The sequence below is a fragment of the Watersipora subatra genome, chromosome 4 (assembly GCF_963576615.1).
Source record: "Watersipora subatra chromosome 4, tzWatSuba1.1, whole genome shotgun sequence".
Lineage (NCBI taxonomy): Eukaryota > Metazoa > Bryozoa > Gymnolaemata > Cheilostomatida > Watersiporidae > Watersipora > Watersipora subatra.
In genome coordinates, this window is record NC_088711.1 from 3559812 (window position 1) to 3580751 (window position 20940).

At 39.5% G+C, this 20940-nt stretch overlaps 1 protein-coding gene and 1 pseudogene across 1 annotated transcript; one reads left to right on the forward strand and one right to left on the reverse strand.

The window, feature by feature from the left end:
* Nucleotides 1-1369: 1369 nt before the first annotated feature.
* Nucleotides 1370-6788, forward strand: LOC137393276 (proline-rich transmembrane protein 1-like). Its single transcript, XM_068079756.1, has 3 exons — nt 1370-1506; nt 3060-3443; nt 5711-6788. The coding sequence occupies exons 1-3, from the start codon at nt 1494-1496 to the stop codon at nt 5836-5838; spliced, it is 525 nt and encodes a 174-aa protein (XP_067935857.1). The 5' UTR covers nt 1370-1493; the 3' UTR covers nt 5839-6788.
* Nucleotides 6789-16762: 9974 nt separating this feature from the next.
* Nucleotides 16763-17230, reverse strand: LOC137395240 (zinc finger BED domain-containing protein 5-like; annotated as a pseudogene).
* Nucleotides 17231-20940: the final 3710 nt, after the last annotated feature.

The following is a 20940-nucleotide window of genomic DNA, read 5'->3' on the forward strand; positions in this document are numbered from 1 at the left end:
CCTGGTTAGTCACAATTTCCTCACAAAAATCTACAAAGTTGAACAATCATTTGAATTGTGAAATATGATGACATGAATAGCCAATGGAAAATTTACTTAACTAGCTTGTCTCTGCTAAACTTTTGTCTGTTGTGTCACTTCCTGGCTGCTGATTTTATTCACGGCTTGTTTTCCTCATTGAACTCCAATGAATGTCATCATATGTGTGAATAGGATCTACTATTCTGTACTGAATTATGTACTGTCATTCCTCTATAATGCCCCAGAGTCCACGTCGAGCAAATTTCAACCAAAAAGCAGAAAGGAAAACCTGGTGCTATTTCGAAAGCCTTGAAGATGTGATAGCAAAGAGTTGTATTGATTTTGAAAAAAATTACAAGATTAACAACTTTTTTGCCCTTCAAATCAATCTCCTTGTGAACTAATTTTCAACCAATCAAAGCACATACATGTTTATATGAGCTGTTAATGGGTTGTTACATAACTGACTGTCATATAAACTAGAGGAAACAGGTTTATGCTTCAATAATTTATCATATTTTACTCATTCTATCTTAAATGTTTGTATCCATTTAAGAGTAGAATAAAACGGTTCTTGCGGAAAAATTGGCAACAAATTATTACAATTAATGACCGACCATTTGAGCACAAATATTTATTGGATGTTGAGAAACTCGTATCTCAAGGTGTTTATAAGTCAGACTTGAATGTAAGTGCTATTGAGTTGATTATGGTGGAGCAAGTTATTCGTTATTGCTTAGTTTTCTTAAGTATTAAAAAAACTGCTTGTATTTTGAAAAAATGTTTTCTGCAATAAGTTCCTTGATAAAATTTTGAGCAATAAACATTGTAGCAGAACTGAGGTATTTATTTATCTGTACGTATAACTTTTTGTAGACATCAGTACAATATATATAGAGGTCTTAAATAAATACTGGAAATCTCTCAAATACATAATATAATTACACTATTACAAAGTATTATTATATTATTATTATTACTATTATAGTACAAAGTTTTAAAGTTTTAAAACCTTTACAGTTGTTTTTATTTTTCTCTTAATTTATTTCAACTACACGACACACTTCTCTCATGATATGTAGTTTGAAAGTTAGAATGGGAAATGTTGTTATATGTTAAATACAAATCAATTTTCTGTCCAATGACTTTTTTATTACCCTGCCAATGCCGGGTGGTACAGCTAGTAGGTTGTATGAAGCTTAGTGGGAATAGTTGATTCTGACACTGGGGTAGCATTTTATAAGGATTATACAGTTGTTTTCTTACTACGAATAGACAGGCTGTCAACTATTCATCACTAGAAGGAAGTGGTCACCATCGTGTCTGACACTGTATAGCCATTCCGGCTCTGTTGTGCAACATGCTAGTGTAACAATTTGGAAAGTATATACATGTATATAACTCTTGACTTCTTCACTGCAGTCATTCTTGCTCCAAACTTCCAAAAAGACACTAGATAATTGTTCTAAAGAATGGCTCAAACAGGTGAGAAAGCATGTCAGTCTAAATATCAAGACTCATTTGCTTCTCTCTTTCTACTTGTAATTAGAGATGTAGCAATTCTTACCTTCTTTGGATTGTTAGAGTTTAACGTAAAACCTCTAATTGAACGCTATGGGGCTCTATTTTTCAACCCTTCTTATGTAGTGGCGGTCAATTGGGGACAGTGTTCAAATAAAGGCTGGCGGTGTATTGTTCAAATAACTCGTCAGAATTTTGGGAATATAAATTTAGCCCTTTTGCGGGCAACGCGAAAGTTGCCTATATTTGGCCCTCTGTTTCCGGTGGAGTGACGTTAAACCCTTCTGGATGCCCTACCTCTAACTTGTCAAAGATCTCTAAATAAAATTAGTATTGGAAGGCCGAGAGATATATCTACCAGTTATTATCTATTGTTTGCAATTATTACGTGATGATATTGTAGCCTTTTACTTGCTTTGCAACTTGTTACAGCTTTCTATTTTTTATTTTATTCCAAACTTTAAGGCATATTTTTATCTTAACTTTATATTTAAATACTGTTGAATAAAATATCATTACACTCATCGATATGTTTGCTACAGTTTGTAGCCAAAACTACTTTTTTATGCGCAATAGAAGAGGAGTTGTGATGGTCGATCCTTTGTAAGCCGTGTTAAGATAACCGCAAGGATGCTATTAAATTGTATACATGTACTATAAATCTGCAAATTTACAAGCTAAATTACGATAATCGTTCCAATGCAACAAATATATATATTCATGAACAAGAGACATAAATGAACCACACTTATATTACATGCAGAAATAAAAATTTACGTTTTTAAAACAAAAATATTTGCATCAATTGCTAGGATAGCTGCGTTTTGATTGTTGCTTTCGATGGAACGAACATCTTCTGGTTGTTCAATACATTCCACAATGTCTTCCGACCTCAATTTTTTTTCTGCACTGCTGAGCTAGTCCATATTAGCGTCAAAATGATTTTTTGGCAGAGCAAAACTTTTACGCGTAGCACAACTGCAACGAGTAAAAGTTTTGCTCGCTAAACGTAATCTTTGAACCATCTTAAAAGTAGACCACTTTTTATATGCATGTTCTTCGAAGTAGAAAGACCGCGTTAAACAAGAAACTACTAATAGCCTGAGACAGTTATTAATTATTTCTATGGTGTTGCTTTCAAAGTTTTAACAAAAATAATATGAGTAGCTTTAGAAATGGACACCGAACGAATTAATTGTTATTGTTGTGAATGATTCATTATTAATACGATTTTGTGGAAACTTTTCAACTGATCAGTTGATATCATTGGCTCTTGAAGATAAAATCAAATCAACGTGGTCCTCAAATAGAGGTGGCGTTCAATTAGAGAGTAACGATCTATTTTTCAACCCTTCTCTCAGGATGGCGGTTCAAATAGAGGTGGCGATCAATTAGAGAGTAGCGATCTATTTTTCAACCCTTCTCTCAGGATGGCGGTTCAAATAGAAGTGGCGATCAATTAGAGGTTTGGCCGTGTATATTCTAGCATATGCCGCTTCATCATTGTATTTTTTCAGATTCTTATTATAACCCAATGGAAAAGAGTTTACCTGTTGATTCAAAAAGTGCTGGCGCCGATGAACAAGGTTATCCAACACAGTTCAGCCCTCCAGGATATTCAGAGTTTTCAGCAGCTGAGGGATATCCACAACAACCTGTAGCACCAGGATATCCACAACAGCCAGTGGCACCAGGATATCCACAAGAACCAGTAACACCAGGATATCCACAACAGCCAGTAGCAACAGCCTATCCCACAGACCAGGTGTTATATACTCCACTGAGAAATCCTCCTAATGACTATCTAGCTCTGTCCATCTTCACGACAATCTTCTGCTGTCTCTGGATTGGCATCGCAGCGATACGCAAGTCAAGTCAAGCGAGAGAAGCAATACGAATGGGTAAGTGTGGGATCTTACAATACTATGCTAGTTGTCATAACTCACATTGAGTTTTACCAGCTCATAGTTATTCTTACCAACTCATACCTACTCTTATCAACTCATAACTACTCTTACCAACTCATACCCAGGGCCGTATCCTCCTATACTGCAGCTACTGCCATGGCAGTACCATTTTTTGAGGCTCAACATTCCGGAATTGATGTCATTTTTGCTTGATTTTAACACTTTGGCTGGGGAAATGGCCAAAATGTCGTTTATCAGTTGTGTGGAGAAATGGCATTCGCGTCGCTTTTAGTATAAAGCTGCCGTCTCGCAATGTTAAACAAAGGATACGAATGCTAGTGAGTTTTAAATATCATCAACAAGGTAATAGTCGATAAATTAAGATATGAAACGATTATCCGAAAGGCGTTGCTTTGTGCTAATGAAATCGCGCCTCCTTGGAAAAGAATAAAAGCTGGAAATACCAGTCAACATCGGCTCGACTTTCAAAACGGTAAAATAAAATATTATTTGATTCTCCGATTGTAAGTGATTTTTTGGTGTGATTAGAATAACAATAATTCAGATGATGGAAGTAATGTAAAATCTTTAGACTTTTATAATACTTAGAATATACAGAGAAAAACGATCGTTGTGGTAGCTCGCACGGCAACGTTATAGCGTTGGACTCTACCGAAAGGAATGCTTCAAGCATTTCATACAGAGACAATTGTACATGGTTGTGTTTTTTTGTAGTAGTAGATATGTAAATGAATGCTTATGTACAAAAGATTTTGTTCATAGAAATAAATTAAGTTTGACCTATGCATGCAACATGCATAGCTCAAACTTAAATCTACTAGGTACTACTTGCTCAGTATTATAGACTATAGTATAAGTACATTATTTTTAACATGGTGCTCTACTAATTTTACTTTTTAACTCTACAATATTATTTAAATAAATTATTTCATAGAAGACTACTCATCTCCTACACCATTCAGCATTGTATCCGATGATAATTCTACCTCATGCTAGCTGTGGCCAACCCCTTTAGCAGCTCCCATTTACATTATATTTTTAATAAGCAGTGTTAAAGACAATCTCAATAAACAGTTTTATATTTAGAAAACTGGTTTATAATGTCAAATTTTCTGTTAGAACATGTGCCCCCATCAGGAGCCAAGTGTGCTAGATTTGCATCATTTTGATTAGTTATACTAAAGATTTTCCCGGGGGAGTACCCCCGGACCCCCCTCCTCCCACCAAGAGGGCGCTCGGTAACCCTCTTGGACTCTCCCTGCAGTACCATTTTCAAACAGGTGGATACTGCCCTGCTCATACCTAATCTTATCAACTCATAACTACTTTTATCAACTCATGCCTTCTCTTATCAATTCATACTTACTTTTATCAACTCATACCTACTCTTATCAACTCATACCTATTCTTATTAACTCATACCTACTCTTATCAACTCATACCTACTCTTATCAACTCATACCTACTCTTATCAACTCATACCTACTCTTATCAACTAATACCTACTCTTATCAACTCATACTTACTTTTATCAACTCATACCTACTCTTATAAATTCCTACCTACTCTTATCAACTCATACCTACTTTTATCAACTCATACCTACTCTTATCTACTCATACCTACTCTTATCAACTCATACCTACTCTTACCAACTCATACCTATTCTTACCAACTCATACCTACTCTTACCAACTCATACCTATTCTTACCAACTCATACCTACTCTTATCAACTCATACCTACTCTTATCGACTCGTACCTATTTTTATCAACTTAGACCTACTCTTATCATTTCATACCTACTTTTACCAAATCATACCTACTCTTACCAACTCATACCTACACTTATCAACTCATACCTACTTTTATCAACTCATACCTGCTATTATTAACTCATACTTACTCTTACCAACTCATACCTACTTTTATGAATTCATACCTAATCTTATCAACTCATACCTATTTTATCAACTCATACATATTTTTATTAACTCATACCTGCACCTATCTGTTCATACCTGCAGGCATATCAACTTCTACCCACCTTTTTTTTGTTAGGTCAGGAATATTTGTACTCCAGTCAGTGACTTTTCGCTGTCTCTAATCTTGAGGCTATCAAATGACTCGATGGTGACAGCAAAGAAGATTTAAGTTATTTGCTTTGATTCCAGCATATTTCTGACTTGACTCCACTATTTGGTATACAAAACTCAAATATTGCTTTGAATTTGTTGCAGGAGATAGAACTGCTGCACACGAAGCTTCTAACAGCGCAAAGACCTTCAATATTGTAGGAATCATTTTAGGCATTATCACTATTGCAGGTTTGAGTGTATACTACTACTTCAAGTTTTCCTCTGGGTAATAGTGAATTTAGTTAAACTAAAGTGATCGTTAGCTTTATAACTTTTCCTTTAAACAGTTTGTTTTTTATATTTCCTAGTTTATCCAGTATTGTCTGTGTAATCTTGCTCAAATCAATGAACACTTAGGGTAACTGGTTGGCTTTTCCAAACTGGTGTTTTATTCTACCTGTTTTATATATATTTTTTTTCTTCACATTTTTACAGATTGTTCCAAGTGCACTTTTTCTACAGCTATCTCCTTTGTACATCTCCTACAACTATCTCTTTAGTACATCTCCTACAGCTTTCTCCTTTGTACATCTCATACAGCTATCTCCTTTGTATATCTCCTACAGCTATCCCCTTTGTACATCTCATTCAGCTATCTCCTTAGTACATCTCCTACAACTATCTCTTTTGTACATCTCCTACAGCTATCTCTTTTGTACATCTCCTACAGCTATCTCTTTTGTACATCTCATACAGCTATCTCTTTTGTACATCTCCTACAGCTATCTCCTTTGTACATCTCCTACAGCTATCTCCTTTGTACATCTCCTACAGCTATCTCCTTTGTACATCTCCTACAGCTATCTCCTCTGTACATCTTCTATAGCTATCTCCTCTGTACATCTTCTACAGCTATCTCCTTTGTACATCTCCTACAGCTATCTCCTTTGTACATCTCCTACAGCTATCTCCTTTGTACATCTCATTCAGCTATCTCCTTAGAACATCTCCTACAGCTATCTCCTTTGTACATCTCCTACAACTATCTCTTTTGTACATCTCATACCACCATTTTATAAATTGTTCAAAGTGCATTTTTTTACTATATAAGGAATGCCTAATTTTTTTTTGCTTTTTGCATAATCATATTTGTACTAGTAATAACAGCAAAGAGTTCTTTGGATGTACTAAGAAGTACTTATGCATCAATCGGTATGAATGTATCAAGGTCAAGTATCTAGCTAGTTATTGTTTGATGTTTCCTTAAATAAATCTAGAACCCAAGACACTTTCTACAGACTTGCTGTTATTCATATTGATAGTATATCAACCTACCGGACTAACAGATAAATGTAGCTGCAAATTTTCATCATTTATATCTAATAAATTCTGATGCAGTTGCTTTAAGCAATATAAGTGATAAATTTAGTCAACAGTTTTCTAGTTTTAGTCAGAATCTCAATAATACATGTCACACTTTTAATTTACAAGAATGAAAATTATTACTGTCAATCATGTTCTAGAAATGCAGTTCCATTCACTATCACAATGAACTTAAATTTATACAAATCCTTCTTAAAGTCTAGCAAATACGGTAAATAGATAGATGGTTATTACTTGTTTACATTTTTAGTGTTAAAAAACCTGTAAACCAGCAGCCCAAAAGATCTGGACAGGTATATAGATCAGATCTTGAGTGTTGAATAGAGAATTCTCTACTAGCAAGAGTCACTCAGTGCCTCCTTAATATGTGGCATGGCTAGTTCTGCTGCTACGACCAACCACATAGTTAGGCATGTGGTGGAAGATCACCGGGGCCCGAGCCGAATGCATAACTGACACCGAGGAGGCGACTGATGCCACAACTCGGCGTCACGATCGCTGGTAATACATTTGGTTGATCAAAGGTCGGATGCCAAGTCGATCATGCTATTGAGAGGGAGAGCCAATCAAGTAGCGGTAGTATGAAAGGAGCCACAGAAGCGACAAAAACCAGAGCATTTAAAAGTCTCGTCTTACGCAGTTATTTGTATGAACTCTACTTCTGACTGTGTTATACATGTATATTTAAATGTGTATATTTACAAAATATACACATTTATTGCCTTACATTCAAGTGGTTTGTTTTGTGAAGCACGAGAAAAAACTTGGTCAGTTCTTTTACACTAGTGCAGCGATGGAATCGCAGATCTCTACTCCACAGAAAGCAGTGAACTTCTGAATGCTTTGACGAAGGCCATCTTAGTGACAGTAAAGAGAGAGCGCCAGAAAAACGAGTGCTCCAAGGCGAGACTACCTCTTGATTACGAAGCGTATTCACGAAGCTCACCTCCAAAAGTCTGAGAGGTATTCTCGTAGAAGTTGGCAACAGGATGGCTACCAGACGTTGTACCGAAGTACAGATTGTCTGGCCAGTTACTCGAAAGGATAATGATCGTGCCCCGAATCCAGCTCACCAGTTTAAGTCACCTCACTACTCTGGCTCTGAATACATGTGTTTCTTCATTAATCAATTTTAGGAAGTGACAAAGGCAAACAGCTAGACAGAAGCTGCCAACTTGAGCCACCTGGAAGAAGCTCTCAGAAAGAGGCAGAAAACTGTGGTTAAGCTGACCAGGTGGAAACCATTTTTGACGCCATGTAAACTTATTTGGCCTCTCCTCTTGCGCAGGCTTGGTATGAACTGAGCACCTTGAGGAGCGCCGCAGCCACTAATCTATATGAACAAGCCTGGCAAGCAAAACGGCCAGCTCGAGTGGTTTAAGGAGACTTGTCGGCGCTTTTTAGAGCAGACATGGCCAGTGAGGTATTTTGCAGCACTGTGAATCACTCACGCCTGCAATGCCTCTTGTTGGCGGCACCAAAATCCACATTGACTGACACAGTTCAAGATGGATACAAATTTTCTCAAGTCAAACTTGAGAAACACCAGTTAACCGCTGTCAGATCTGTGGACGAGGTACAGGCCAAGAGGACTGCAGTAATACAGGGCCAGACTGTCAGTCAGCTGGTGCTACTATGACAGCAACTTATGAAGCAGGTCTGGCAGCTACAGAAATAGAACCACCGGCCTAGGAAGGTCGCAAAGAAGAAACCCTTGCTGAGGGTGTGAGAGTGTGGAGGCTAAGGTGTGGAGGCCAGGAGCACGTGCAAGGGCTGCCCCAACTATAACCTACACAACTGGGAAAACGGCAAAGAGCCGCAACAATAATGCCAACTATTGGTTGCACTAAGGCCTCTCACCCACCCTACTTTGGAAAAAGATACTTATACCTGCTGTTCGGAGACAAACTGCTAGTAGGGACTTTAGCTCGAAACAGCTAAAAAAGGATGGAATATTTCTTTCAAAGGCTCAAATGGAAAGATGAGATAAAGGAAGTCTGCCCCAGCCACACCAGACGAGGTGTTGGTGAAGGAGATTCTATCCATTGCTCTTTGGAATTACTGCGAGGCCCAAAAGGAGTTGGAGCTCGGATACCTAGAGAATGTTACTGACATGGAAACATGACCCGAGTCAGATCGAGCCATACCAGGCTGTGTTGCCAGGAAGGCACTCGGAAACCAGATCAAAGGTTCCTGACAAGTGCACTGTCAGAACATTTTGACAGTGCACCGACCTGTCTTAAAAGCGGCAGAGCTGACAAGCCTCCCGCCGCTTCCGGGGGTTGAGCCAACACACTAGGAGCCTACTCAGGAAGTGTTTTCCCCTGAGGACACTCTCAGAACCAAGACTAAAGAATCTCAGTCAATGTATAGTCAAAAGCTTGCCTTAAAAGTGACAGGGCCATCTCGCCTTATGCTCCTTTTTGGACTCAAAAAACACTTCAGAAAGCCGCCTCAACAGACTAAGGAGTGTCCAGTTTTAAAAATCTTGCCTTGCGAGTCAAGGGTGGTGAGGAATCGATTAGGACACATGCTTTGAATAGGTCTCACTCTACAAGCTACATTTTCCTCAAGAAGCTAGAAGGGCGATTCATCCAGTTCCTGATTGACACCGGGTGTACCACGAGATTGCTGAGAAATCAAGTGTTTTACAAACTTGTTCAAAACACGAGAAACTTGCTCAAAGACAGTGACAGTCATGGTCTCATGGCCAATAGGACCCAACCACCATTCTAAGGAGTCTTACGTCTGCCCATACAGTTCCAAGATGAAAAGATCGAGGAGGTCTTTGTGGTGACCCACATCAGTGAAAATGCCATCTTAGAGAATTCCTTTATGGTGGCCCACTAGTGCGCTACGAAATTTCAACAGCCTGTAGTCTCCATCGATGGTCGGGCCCTGAACTATACGGATAAACATATGCGACTGCTACTCAGCAAAGTGCAAGTAGTGAGGGATACTGTGGTTCTAAGCCAGACAGAGATGGCCATTCCATGTCGGGTCACTACACAGAAATACTACCTATTAGGGTTGATGAAGGGTTGCTCAAAGGGTCCCATGCTGGCTACGAGTTTAAACTGAAGTAGGCTAAAGGAGAGCGTAGTCATGCAAAACCTGAACCTCATGCACCAACCTTTACATCTTCGGGCTGGCCACCACGAATGGCACATACATGAGAGTAGAGGTTGATGGCAAACCATCTTTCTCTGGCTTAGGTTTAACCTCTTACAGTGCAAAAATGCTAAAGGCAGGGGTGCCAGTCTACCTAGAGAACTTGTTTGTGGCAGCCATAAGCAACGGTGCAAAGCTGGGACAAGCCAGACGACTAGCGAGACTACTGCCCGCTATCAGACGTTGTTCAGCACCAGTGACTAAGACTTGAGACAGACCTCTGATGTGGAGTACTTTATTCTACTAAAAAAGAGGAGCCGGTCCATTCGGCAGCCTCCACTTTGATTTGGACTAGAAAAGAAAACCAAAGCAAAGCGACAAGTCTAGGACCTACTCAGCAAAAAATTCATCAAGTTAGCTAGAGGTGCTTGGAGCTCCTCAGTAGTGTTGGTCTGCAAGAAGAGCGAAAATAGCGTTTCATTGTCCATTACCGTCGGCTAAATGCAGTCATCGAGCAGGATGCTTTCCCCATTTTCCAGATTGATGAAAGCCTTGATGCTTTCTTTGGCAGCAAGTTCTTGAGCACATTGGAACTGGTCAGTGGCTACTGGCAGGTGTCCCTGGACACTGATGCATAAAGGATGTGGGTGTTTGCTACTCAATCTAGCCTGTGGAAGTGGAAGGTCCTGCTATTCAGACTCACCTTTGCAATGGCCACTTTCCAGAGGCTGTTGGAGTGTGTATTACACAGCTTGCATTAGAAAACGCTGCTGCTCTGAGTGACATCATCATCAGCGACATGCACCTTCACTAATTCGAAGAGGTGTTTCAATGAATGGAGGGGGCCGAAACAAAGCTGAAACTGGCCATGTGAGCTATTCCAGTCACAGGTGCATTACTTAAGTCATGTGGTTAGTGTTAAAGGGATGGCTACTGACCATGAAAAAACTACGATGGTCTAAGAATAGTCGACCTTCAAGGGGCTCAGAATGCTGCAAGGCTTGCTGGCTATGGTAGAATACTACCAACAATACATTCTGAGCTTTGCTACCACAGCACAGACTCTGCACTGGCTGACAGGAAAAGAAGAACAGTGGATGTGAGGTGAGAAAGAGCAGACAAAAGCAGCTCCTCCAAAGGCTTTTTTAGCTCCAATTTAGCCATGCATTCTGGACATAAGCTCTAATGATTGCAAAGTAAGTGCTGTGCTAACACAGGTACAAAATCGAACCGAGGAAGTCATCGTGTTCTTTAGCAAAACTCTGGCACCAGTGAAGAGAAATTACTGTGTCACCCGAAGGGAGCTGTTGGTTGTGGTCAAGGTCGTGAAGCACTGTTGGTTCCATCTCTGCAAATGACAGTTTTTTCTCTACACTAACCATACGTATTTACGTTGGCTGTGCAAAAGGCATGAATCTCAAATCAGATAGCCAGATGCTAGATATCCTAGACGAATTTCAGTCCATCTGAGAGCACCGACTTGGACTACATCACTGGGATGCCAATGGACTCAGCAGACCGACCTGTGAAGACTACCAGCAATGCAAACTAATCCAGTTGAGAAATGGTTGAGTGGCTCAGAGTGAGCATGGTTTGAAAAACCAGATCTGGTCAGTTAGACTCGAGAAAAGCTTAACAGCCGTGTCAGGGGGTCATCGGAACCGCTTGCGAGGCAGTCGATTGCATGGGAATTGACTCAAGACCAACCGAGGCCACCCTGACACTCTGGGACACGACTTTGGTGATGACTCTAAGTGATGATGACAAGAAGCTTGCCCAGATGCAGGCAACTGGCCAAGGACCAGTAGCCACTATACCCCAAGCCACTGATGTAGCGAAAAAACTAACCAATTATCAGCTGGAGCTGAGAAACCAAAATCGGTTGTTTGTGGTCTGCCGGCTGGTCATCAGAAAAACAACCATTTGGCAAACTCACATCCTTGCTTACTCTGGAATGGGAAAGACGCTCAGCCAACTCTGACTGACCTGGTATTGGCCAAGGATGACAGCCACGGTAAGAAGATTGATCAAAAGTTGCGAGGTTTGCCAAACCAGCAAACACGGAAGGATGAAAACCGCTTGCTGAAAACAGACACTATACGCAGAACACCCCTAGCAGAAGGTGGCTGTGGACTTAGTGAGAATTATGCTAACAGTACCTAAAGGGAGCGAGTTGACCTGGGTACTGACCGACTGGTTCACCAGATGGCAGAGCGCTTTGGCCTTCCTGGAAACTACGGTTCCAATAGTAGCTAATGCATTAGACAAGAAAATCTTCTGTTATATGGGCCTGCAAGAGCAGATTTACACTGACCAAGGGCACAGTTCAAGAGTCAGCTAATGATCGAGCTTTGCCAGCTATGGCGTGTAGAAAAAAATGCATACCACTCACTACTACCCTCTAGCCAGTGGTATAGTAGACCGTAACAACAAACAGCTGAGTAGCTCTCTTCGAGCACTGCAACTGGCCTGAAGCCAGAAAAAGTGGGGTATGCTGCGCCCTCAAATGATGAGAGTGCACCAAGGTACACTCTATTTGGCAACAGGAGAAACAGCCAATATACTGATGCTTGGCCAAGAGTTACGCCTGTGGCCCCAGTTAGATTTTACCCATCACCCACGGATGCTCAGCCAATGCATGAGTATGTAGCGGAACCACTCAAGAAACTGGAAGAAGTTCACGCGGCTCTCATAGAAGAACAATTGGCCATCCAACAAGAGGATAGTAAAGAGCCTCCATTTGACACCACAAAAGGCTGGGCTTAGCTGCTGAATAAAACAAGAAAAGAGTAGACAACCCTAAGCTCCAGGCAAAGTTTGTAGGGTCATACCAGGCTCAATCATACTTGCCTGATTGAGCGTCAAAGGCAGTTTTCAGTGCAAATTGAGAGCCAGCTCAAACGTTCCATGCTTGCTCGCAGAAACTAGGACAGACACCAACCACGATCAGGCCTCGCAGAGGCCCTAATATTAAAAGTGTCAGAGCTGAGAAGCAAGAGGTCTAAGCTGAGCTAGAGTTGGCAAAGCTTCAAGGCACTTGAAACTTGGCTGAAGGAACTCCGAAAGTAGTTAGAGGAGCAACAGGTCAATACCACAAAGCAACTAGCCAGACCCCAAAGCTCAGAGCCAATGGCACCTGGTGCCATTCAGCATAACCTTCAGCTAGCTCAGGCGACTTGGTGGCCGGATCGTTATGGAAAGTGGGCATGACTATCGGCAGTGGCAACCGATCCTGAGCGAACCTCGCGTAGGGATACAGAAGATGAGAAAAGGCTCCAATCTTAGGAGCTTAGTAGGCCAGGGCCATTTGCATTCACACACCTCAAAAAGTAAGTACTCTCCCAGAGTCTACTTTACATTGACTAATTTATATCGAACACTACTTAACATTTTTACAAACCTTTTGACATGGCTCAGTTGGATAAGATTATAAATGTTGCAGATATGGTGAGCCTGTTAGAGCCATTTTAGGTAGAAGAGAACAAATGCATGGTGAGCTTTTTAGACTTGAGTGAGGAGTCTGAGTGCATGTGTAAGAGCACAGGCATGTTTGACTCAGATGAAGCAGTGGGCCCTCTATCAGGAAGAAAAGGGAGCGTCTTGCCAAGGTTTTCTCTATAAGTGACTCAGTTTAAGGCAGAGAGACTAGTGTTGAGTTACATTTACATGTAGTTGGCGCCATGCCTTCTAATAATCAGACAAAGCCAGCTTGGATTATACGCTTTAAAGAAATGCAGAGCATTCATTTGAGTCAGAAACCCCTCAAGATCTACAAACGACTTGATTGGGTAGAGAAAGTCAACCAAATTGAGTTTGCCGAGCTGGCTCAGACCATTTGCTTGACTGAAACCAAGTTGACTGGAGAACCAACCAAAACGGCGACACTGACCGGGTTTCGACAGACATGAGTGAAGCTGAAGAAGTTGCCTGCTGAGCGATCAAGAAAGACATCATCCAGAGAGAGTGTTTTGTTAGTGATGCCAATAAGACGAGGTTGACTGAGACAATGAATAAATGCCAGGGTTCATTAGCCAGCGGAGCACAGGAAAGTCTAACTGTATGCAGTTTTTTGTACGCACACCCTTAACTGTATATTAATATATTTATTCATATACATTGTAAATATGTATAAATTTTTACTTGAATAAGTGGTTGGTTCATTGTAGAGCTGTAATAAGTTTGCGATGAATTTTTTACACATGGTATCATATGGTACCATATTACAGTCATTAAACTAGTTTGCATTTTTCAATTACTCACAAAAATATGGATCTTTACAAGCCTAACTTGTTAAGCTGCCTTAGTTTTGACAGACTGAGAATTTTAAAGGATGTTTGTACTTCTCATGAAAGATATCTCCTGCAGATATCTTCTTTGTACATATCCTATAGTTATATCTTCGATACATATCATACAGCTATCTCATTCATGCATCTCGAGAAAGCTTTCTCATTTGTACATGTTCTAGAGATATTTCCTTTGGTAAACCTCCTACAGCTATCTCCTTTGGTACATCTCCTACAGCTATCTCCTTTGTACATCTCCTACAACTATCTCCTTTGTACATTTCATACAGCTATCTCCTTTGTAAACCTCCTACAGCTATCTCCTTTGGTACATCTCCTACAGCTATCTCCTTTGTACATCTCCTACAGCTATCTCCTTTATACATCTCATACAGCTATCTCCTTTGTACATCTCCTACAGATATCTCCTTTGTACATATCCTACAGCTATCTCCTTTGTACATCTCATACAGCTATCTCCTTTGTAAACCTCCTACAGCTATCTCCTTTGTACATCTCATACAGCTATCTCCTTTGTACACCTCCTACAGTTATCTCCTTTGTACATCTCCTACAGCTATCTCCTTTGTACATCTCCTACAACTATCTCCTTTGTACATCTCATACATCTATCTCCTTTGTAAATCTCATACAGCTATCTCCTTTGTACATCTTATACAGCTATTTCCTTTGTACATATCCTACAGATATCTCCTTTTGTACATCTCCTACAGCTATCTCCTTTGTACATCTCCTACAGCTATCTCCTTTGTACATCTCCTACAGCTATCTCCTTAGTACAGTGGTTCCCAACCTTATTTTTGCATTTACCCCTTTGCAAAATTTTCAAATACAAATTCTCCCTTGGAAAAAGTGAAGTGTGAACTTGTACTATATATTGTATTCAGTGAAAGAGCTACACAGATAAATATATATAGGTCAGCAGCATATATATATATGTAGGTCAGCAGCATATATACATGTATTTATTTGTTAAATAACTGAGAGTAGCATATATAGTAATAAATCACGTCAACATTATTGTTATTCCGTTTCACTCCACGGGCATGGGGTGAGATTATGAATTTTAATGAGACTGCTCCTGCTGATGCCTCTGCGCAAGTTTACACAAATCAGGCTTGTTTTTTTATAATGCACATCTCAAGTCGCTCTCCAGGTCAAGTCGATTTCTTTTCTCATTTTTAAGGTGCAGCATTCATGAAAATCTTACTTCGCATAGGATTTTCATCAATGCTGAAGGATTTTTAAGTGCAGCTAAATGGCATCAGAATCTTTATTGCCTTTTTAGCAATGAGTCGAGAAATTTCTCTTGCTGAGAGCCAAAACTGGTCAATAGATATTGATCTGAGATCAGCTTTCAGTGCAGAAATGTTCACCAACTCAACAAACTCCTATTGTAGCTCCTCTAGAATTTCTTCAACACTGCATTGAAATGGATTTCGTGTGATGTTGAGCATCTTTTTTTTCTGAAGGTAGCTCAGGGAAGTAGCATCCAAGTTTTGTATGAGATCAGGCAGGTGTTCAGTAATGGTTGCCACTAGACTACCAAGAGCAGGTTTTGTGTTCCAATAGTTCAGTGAGTGTGGGAAAGGATACCATGTTCCCAGTGCAGGTTTGTGTATGCCACAGTACCAGCTTTGCTTTGAAAGCATCAATGCTGTCATGAAAGGCAAAGAAATGATGATTGCTCCTTTGTAACTTCAAGTTCAACTTGTTTAGCTAGGCAAATGTATCAACCAGATACGCAGTCTCAAATACATAGTTATCAGCTTTCATGGCTGCTAAAAGTTCATGCTGGCCTTTACTTTCAAGAAATTTCATAATCTCGGGCATAGCTCAGAGCCTGCCTAACATGTTTCCCTTGGACAACCACCTCACTTCAGTATGAAATAACAAAGTTGTAAACATGACATCTCTTTCAGAACATAGTGCTGAGAACAAGCTGGTAATTAGTGCTGATGCTTTGATGTAATTCACAACTTTTATGCTCACATCCAAGTTTGATTTTAACGCTTGTGGAAGAGTTTTTGATGCCAATGCTTCACGGTGAATGAAGCAATGCACTCCTTCTATATCAGGGTTCTTCTGCTTGATCTGTTTTACAAAGTCTGATCTACATCCTAACATAGCAGGTGCTCCATTAGTGCATACACTTATTAACTTCTCCTAACCTAACTTGGCCTTTTCAAGGAAATTTTCAACTATTTTTAACACATCTCTTGGTGAAGTTGTTTTAAGCAAGGGTTGACAAAACAGAAACTCCTCTTTAATGGATGTGTCATGCACATATCTATCATACACCAATAGCTGGGAAAGACTGGCAACATCAGTTGACTCATCAAGTTGTATGGTCTAAAAGAGGGATGCTTTAATCTTAGCAACTACTTTCTCTTCAATATTTGCTGCAATATCATCAATGCTTCACTTCACAGTGTTGTTGGATGGTGGAAAGTCTTGAAACTTTTGCCCAGCTGGTTTTCCAAGTACATGTACTATTGATGCGCAGTCTAACATACATGGCTTGATCAAGGTCTCTCCTATTGTATGTGCCTTTTTACACTGAGCAATACGGTAGGAAACCTCATATGAAGCTGTAATAAGTGCATTACTATGAGCATAAAAATCTCCACTCGCATCAAGTCTACTTCTCTTTACTTGCCGCTCTTTGGACTAAAAGTAATTCCGGTCGTTCTCAGCTAGTGTGGGGTGAATTTTTGGCGAGTGTTGCTTCAACTGAAAGGGAAGCAACACTCATAGAGTCATCTGAGAAAGTTTTCAGGCATATCACACATTGCGGAAGCCGAAGACCGTTTTTCATAAAATACGAAAACCCATAATCCAAGTAACACTCAGTGTAGGTTCGTTTCTTTGCCTTTGACATCTTGCACTAATTAATAGTTGTAAAAATAAAGCGGAGGCTGAAAAATATTATAAACGACCTAGTATCTGTTTGTACAATAATAATCATCTGGACTGTATTAATATTTTTTACTTAATCTAGTACTATAGATGCATGATTATGTGACTTATTTGCAGAAAAGCAAGTAAGACATAACATGAGCGATAATAGGAAACAATAATGTGAGCATATATGTAATTATACTTGTACAAAGAATCTTACAGATTTTTTTCTTTCACATGTGATGCAGTAGTTGATAAGTGGGTGTGTCCTTGTGCCAAAAATATGTGCACTGTGAGCAGCACACCTTCAAACTAAGCCTTAGTTTGACCTTAGTTATTAAGGTCATTAATTAAGGTCAAACTGGCTTATTGGAATTTTTCCAAATTGTTGACAAAGATTATTACATTTACAGTACCTACATGCAGACTGTATTACAATGAATGTACAGTAAAAGGTACTTGGTCTACTACCCCAGCCAGAATACACATGTAATAGAAGGGAATGAGAACAGAAAATGCATCTAGGACTTGGTTAAGACTTGAAAGTGCATTCGCGAAATGCGAAATTATAAAAACTAAAATTCCCCCCTTTAAAATGCCAAATTCCCTCCTAGGGGGGAATTCCCCCTTGGGAACCACTGCCTTAGTACATATCCTACAACTATCTCTACTGTACATCTCCTACGGCTATCTCCTCTGTACATCTCCTACAACTATCTCCTCTGTACATCTCCTACAGCTATCTCCTCTGTACATATCCTACAGCTATCTCTTTGGTACATCTCCTTCAGCTATCTCCTTTGTACATCTCATACAACTATCTCATTTGTACATCTTCTACAACTATTTCCTTTGTACATCTCCTACAGCTATCTCCTTTGTACATCTCATACAACTATCTCATTTGTCCATCTTCTACAACTATCTCCTTTGTACATCTCCTACAGCTATCTCCTTTGTACATCTCCTACAGCTATCTCCTTAGTACATCTCCTACAGCTATCTCCTTGGTACATCTCATACAGCTATCTCCTTTGTACATCTCCTACAGCTATCTCCTTTGTACATCTCCTACAGCTATCTCCTTAGTACATCTCATACAGCTATCTCCTTTGTACATCTCATACAGCTATCTCCTTTTGTACATCTCATACAGCTATCTCTTTTGTACATTTCCTACAGCTATCTCCTTTGTACATCTCCTACAGCTATCTCCTTTGTACATCTCCTACAACTATCTTCTTTGTAAACCTCCTACAGCTATCTTCTTTGTATATCTCCTACAACTATCTCCTTTGTACATCTCCTGCAGCTATCTCCTTTGTACATCTCATACAGCTATCTCCTTTGTACATCTCATACAGCTATCTCCTTTGTACATCTCCTACAGCTATCTCCTTTGTACATCTCAAACAGCTATCTGCTTTGTACATCTCATACAGCTATCTCCTTTGTACATCTCCTACAGCTATCTCCTTTGTACATCTCATACAGCTATCTCCTTTGTACATCTCCTACAGCTATCTCCTTTGTAGATCTCATACAGCTATCTCCTTTGTACATCTCATACAACTATCTCCTTAGTACATCTCCTACAGCTATCTCTTTTGTTCATTTCCTACAGCTATCTCCTTTGTACATCTCATACAGCTATCTCCTTTGTACATCTCCTACAGCTATCTCCTTTGTAGATCTCATACAGCTATCTCCTTTGTACATCTCATACAACTACCTCCTTTGTACATCTCATACAACTACCTCCTTTGTACATCTCCTACAGCTATCTCCTTTGTACATCTCATACAGCTATCTCCTTGGTATTTCTCCTACAGTTACCTTCGTAGCACATCTCCTACAGATGTCGCCTTTGTACATCTCATACAGCTATCTCCTTTGTACATCTCCTACAGCTATCTCCTCTGTACATCTCATACAGCTATCTCCTTTGTACATCTCCTACAGCTATCTCCTTTGTAGATCTCATACAGCTATCTCCTTTGTACATCTCATACAACTATCTCCTTAGTACATCTCCTACAGCTATCTCTTTTGTTCATTTCCTACAGCTATCTCCTTTGTACATCTCATACAGCTATCTCCTTTGTACATCTCCTACAGCTATCTCCTTTGTAGATCTCATACAGCTATCTCCTTTGTACATCTCATACAACTACCTCCTTTGTACATCTCCTACAGCTATCTCCTTTGTACATCTCCTACAGCTATCTCCTTTGTACATCTCCTACAGCTATCTCCTTTGTACATCTCCTACAGCCATATCCTTTGTACATCTCCTACTACTATCTCCTTTGTACAGCTTACAACTATCTCATTTGGTACATTTTCTACAGCTAGAAAGTTTTGGTCACCCATTGGCCTGTATCAGATATACATATTCGGGTACATGCCAACATTACATTGCAATGCAGAGGTATAATAGGAGTTCGCCCAAGGTCTCAATTTATTATATAAATATTGTTAACATACTCTCACGAAGATGAAGGGTTTTGGTTGCTCATGATTGGCTTCTGCCCCACAAACACGGCGCTCTATGTTGGCTATTAACAAGCTGCCATTCAAGCGGTGAATAAGTTACCTAGGTTAATCACAGTCTCTACAAAGATATCTATAAAGGCAACAATCATTTGAATTGTGAAATATCTGAATACGGAATGGAAAATTTTCTTAAATATTTTGTCTTTTGCACAACTTTGGTGTATCACTTCCTTGCCGCCGTTTTTATTCACGACTTGTTTTCCTCATCAAACTCCCAAGGAATGTCGTCACATTGGGAATAGAATCCGAGGAGTACCTACCCGTATGTACTGTCATTCTTCTATAATGCCCCAGAGTACACAAGCAAATTTCAACCAAGAAGCAGAAAGGAAACCTGTTGCTATTTCAAAAGCCTTGAAGATGTGATAGCAAAGAATTTTATTGATTCTGAAAAACTGATTACAAAACTAACAACTTATTTTCGCTTCAGATTAATTTCCTTGTGAGCTAACTTTCAACCAATCAAAGCGCATACATGTTTATATGAGCTGTTAATGGGTTGTTACAAAACTGACTGTCATATAAACTAGAGGAAACAGGTTTATGCTTCGATCATTTGTTATATTTTAGTCATTTTATCCTAAATGTTTTTACCCATTTAAGAGTAGAATGAAACGCTTCTTGCAGAGAGCTTGGTAACAAATTATTACAACTAATGACTGACCAATTGAGTACAAAGTAGTCGATTTGCTACTACAAATATTTATTGGATGTTGAGAAACTCGTATCTTAAGGTGTTTATAAGTCAGCCTTTAATGTAACTGCTATTGAGTTGATTATGGTGGAGCAAGTTATTAGTGACTAAAAGAAACTGCTCGTATTTTGAAAAGTGTTTTCTGCAATATCTTCATTAATAACATTTTGAGCATTAAATATTGTAACAGAACTGAGGTAGTTATTTATCTGTATGTATAACATTTTATAGGCATCAGTAAAATATATATAAATGTCTTAAATAAATACTGGTTATCTCTTAAATCGCTAGATATATTGTTCTAGTTCATAGGTTGTATAAAGCTTAGTGAGGATAGTTAATTTTTACATTGGGGTAGCATTTTATAGGAATTATACAGTTGTTTACTTACTACGAATAGACAGGCTGTCAACTATTCATCACTAGGAGGAAATGGTCAC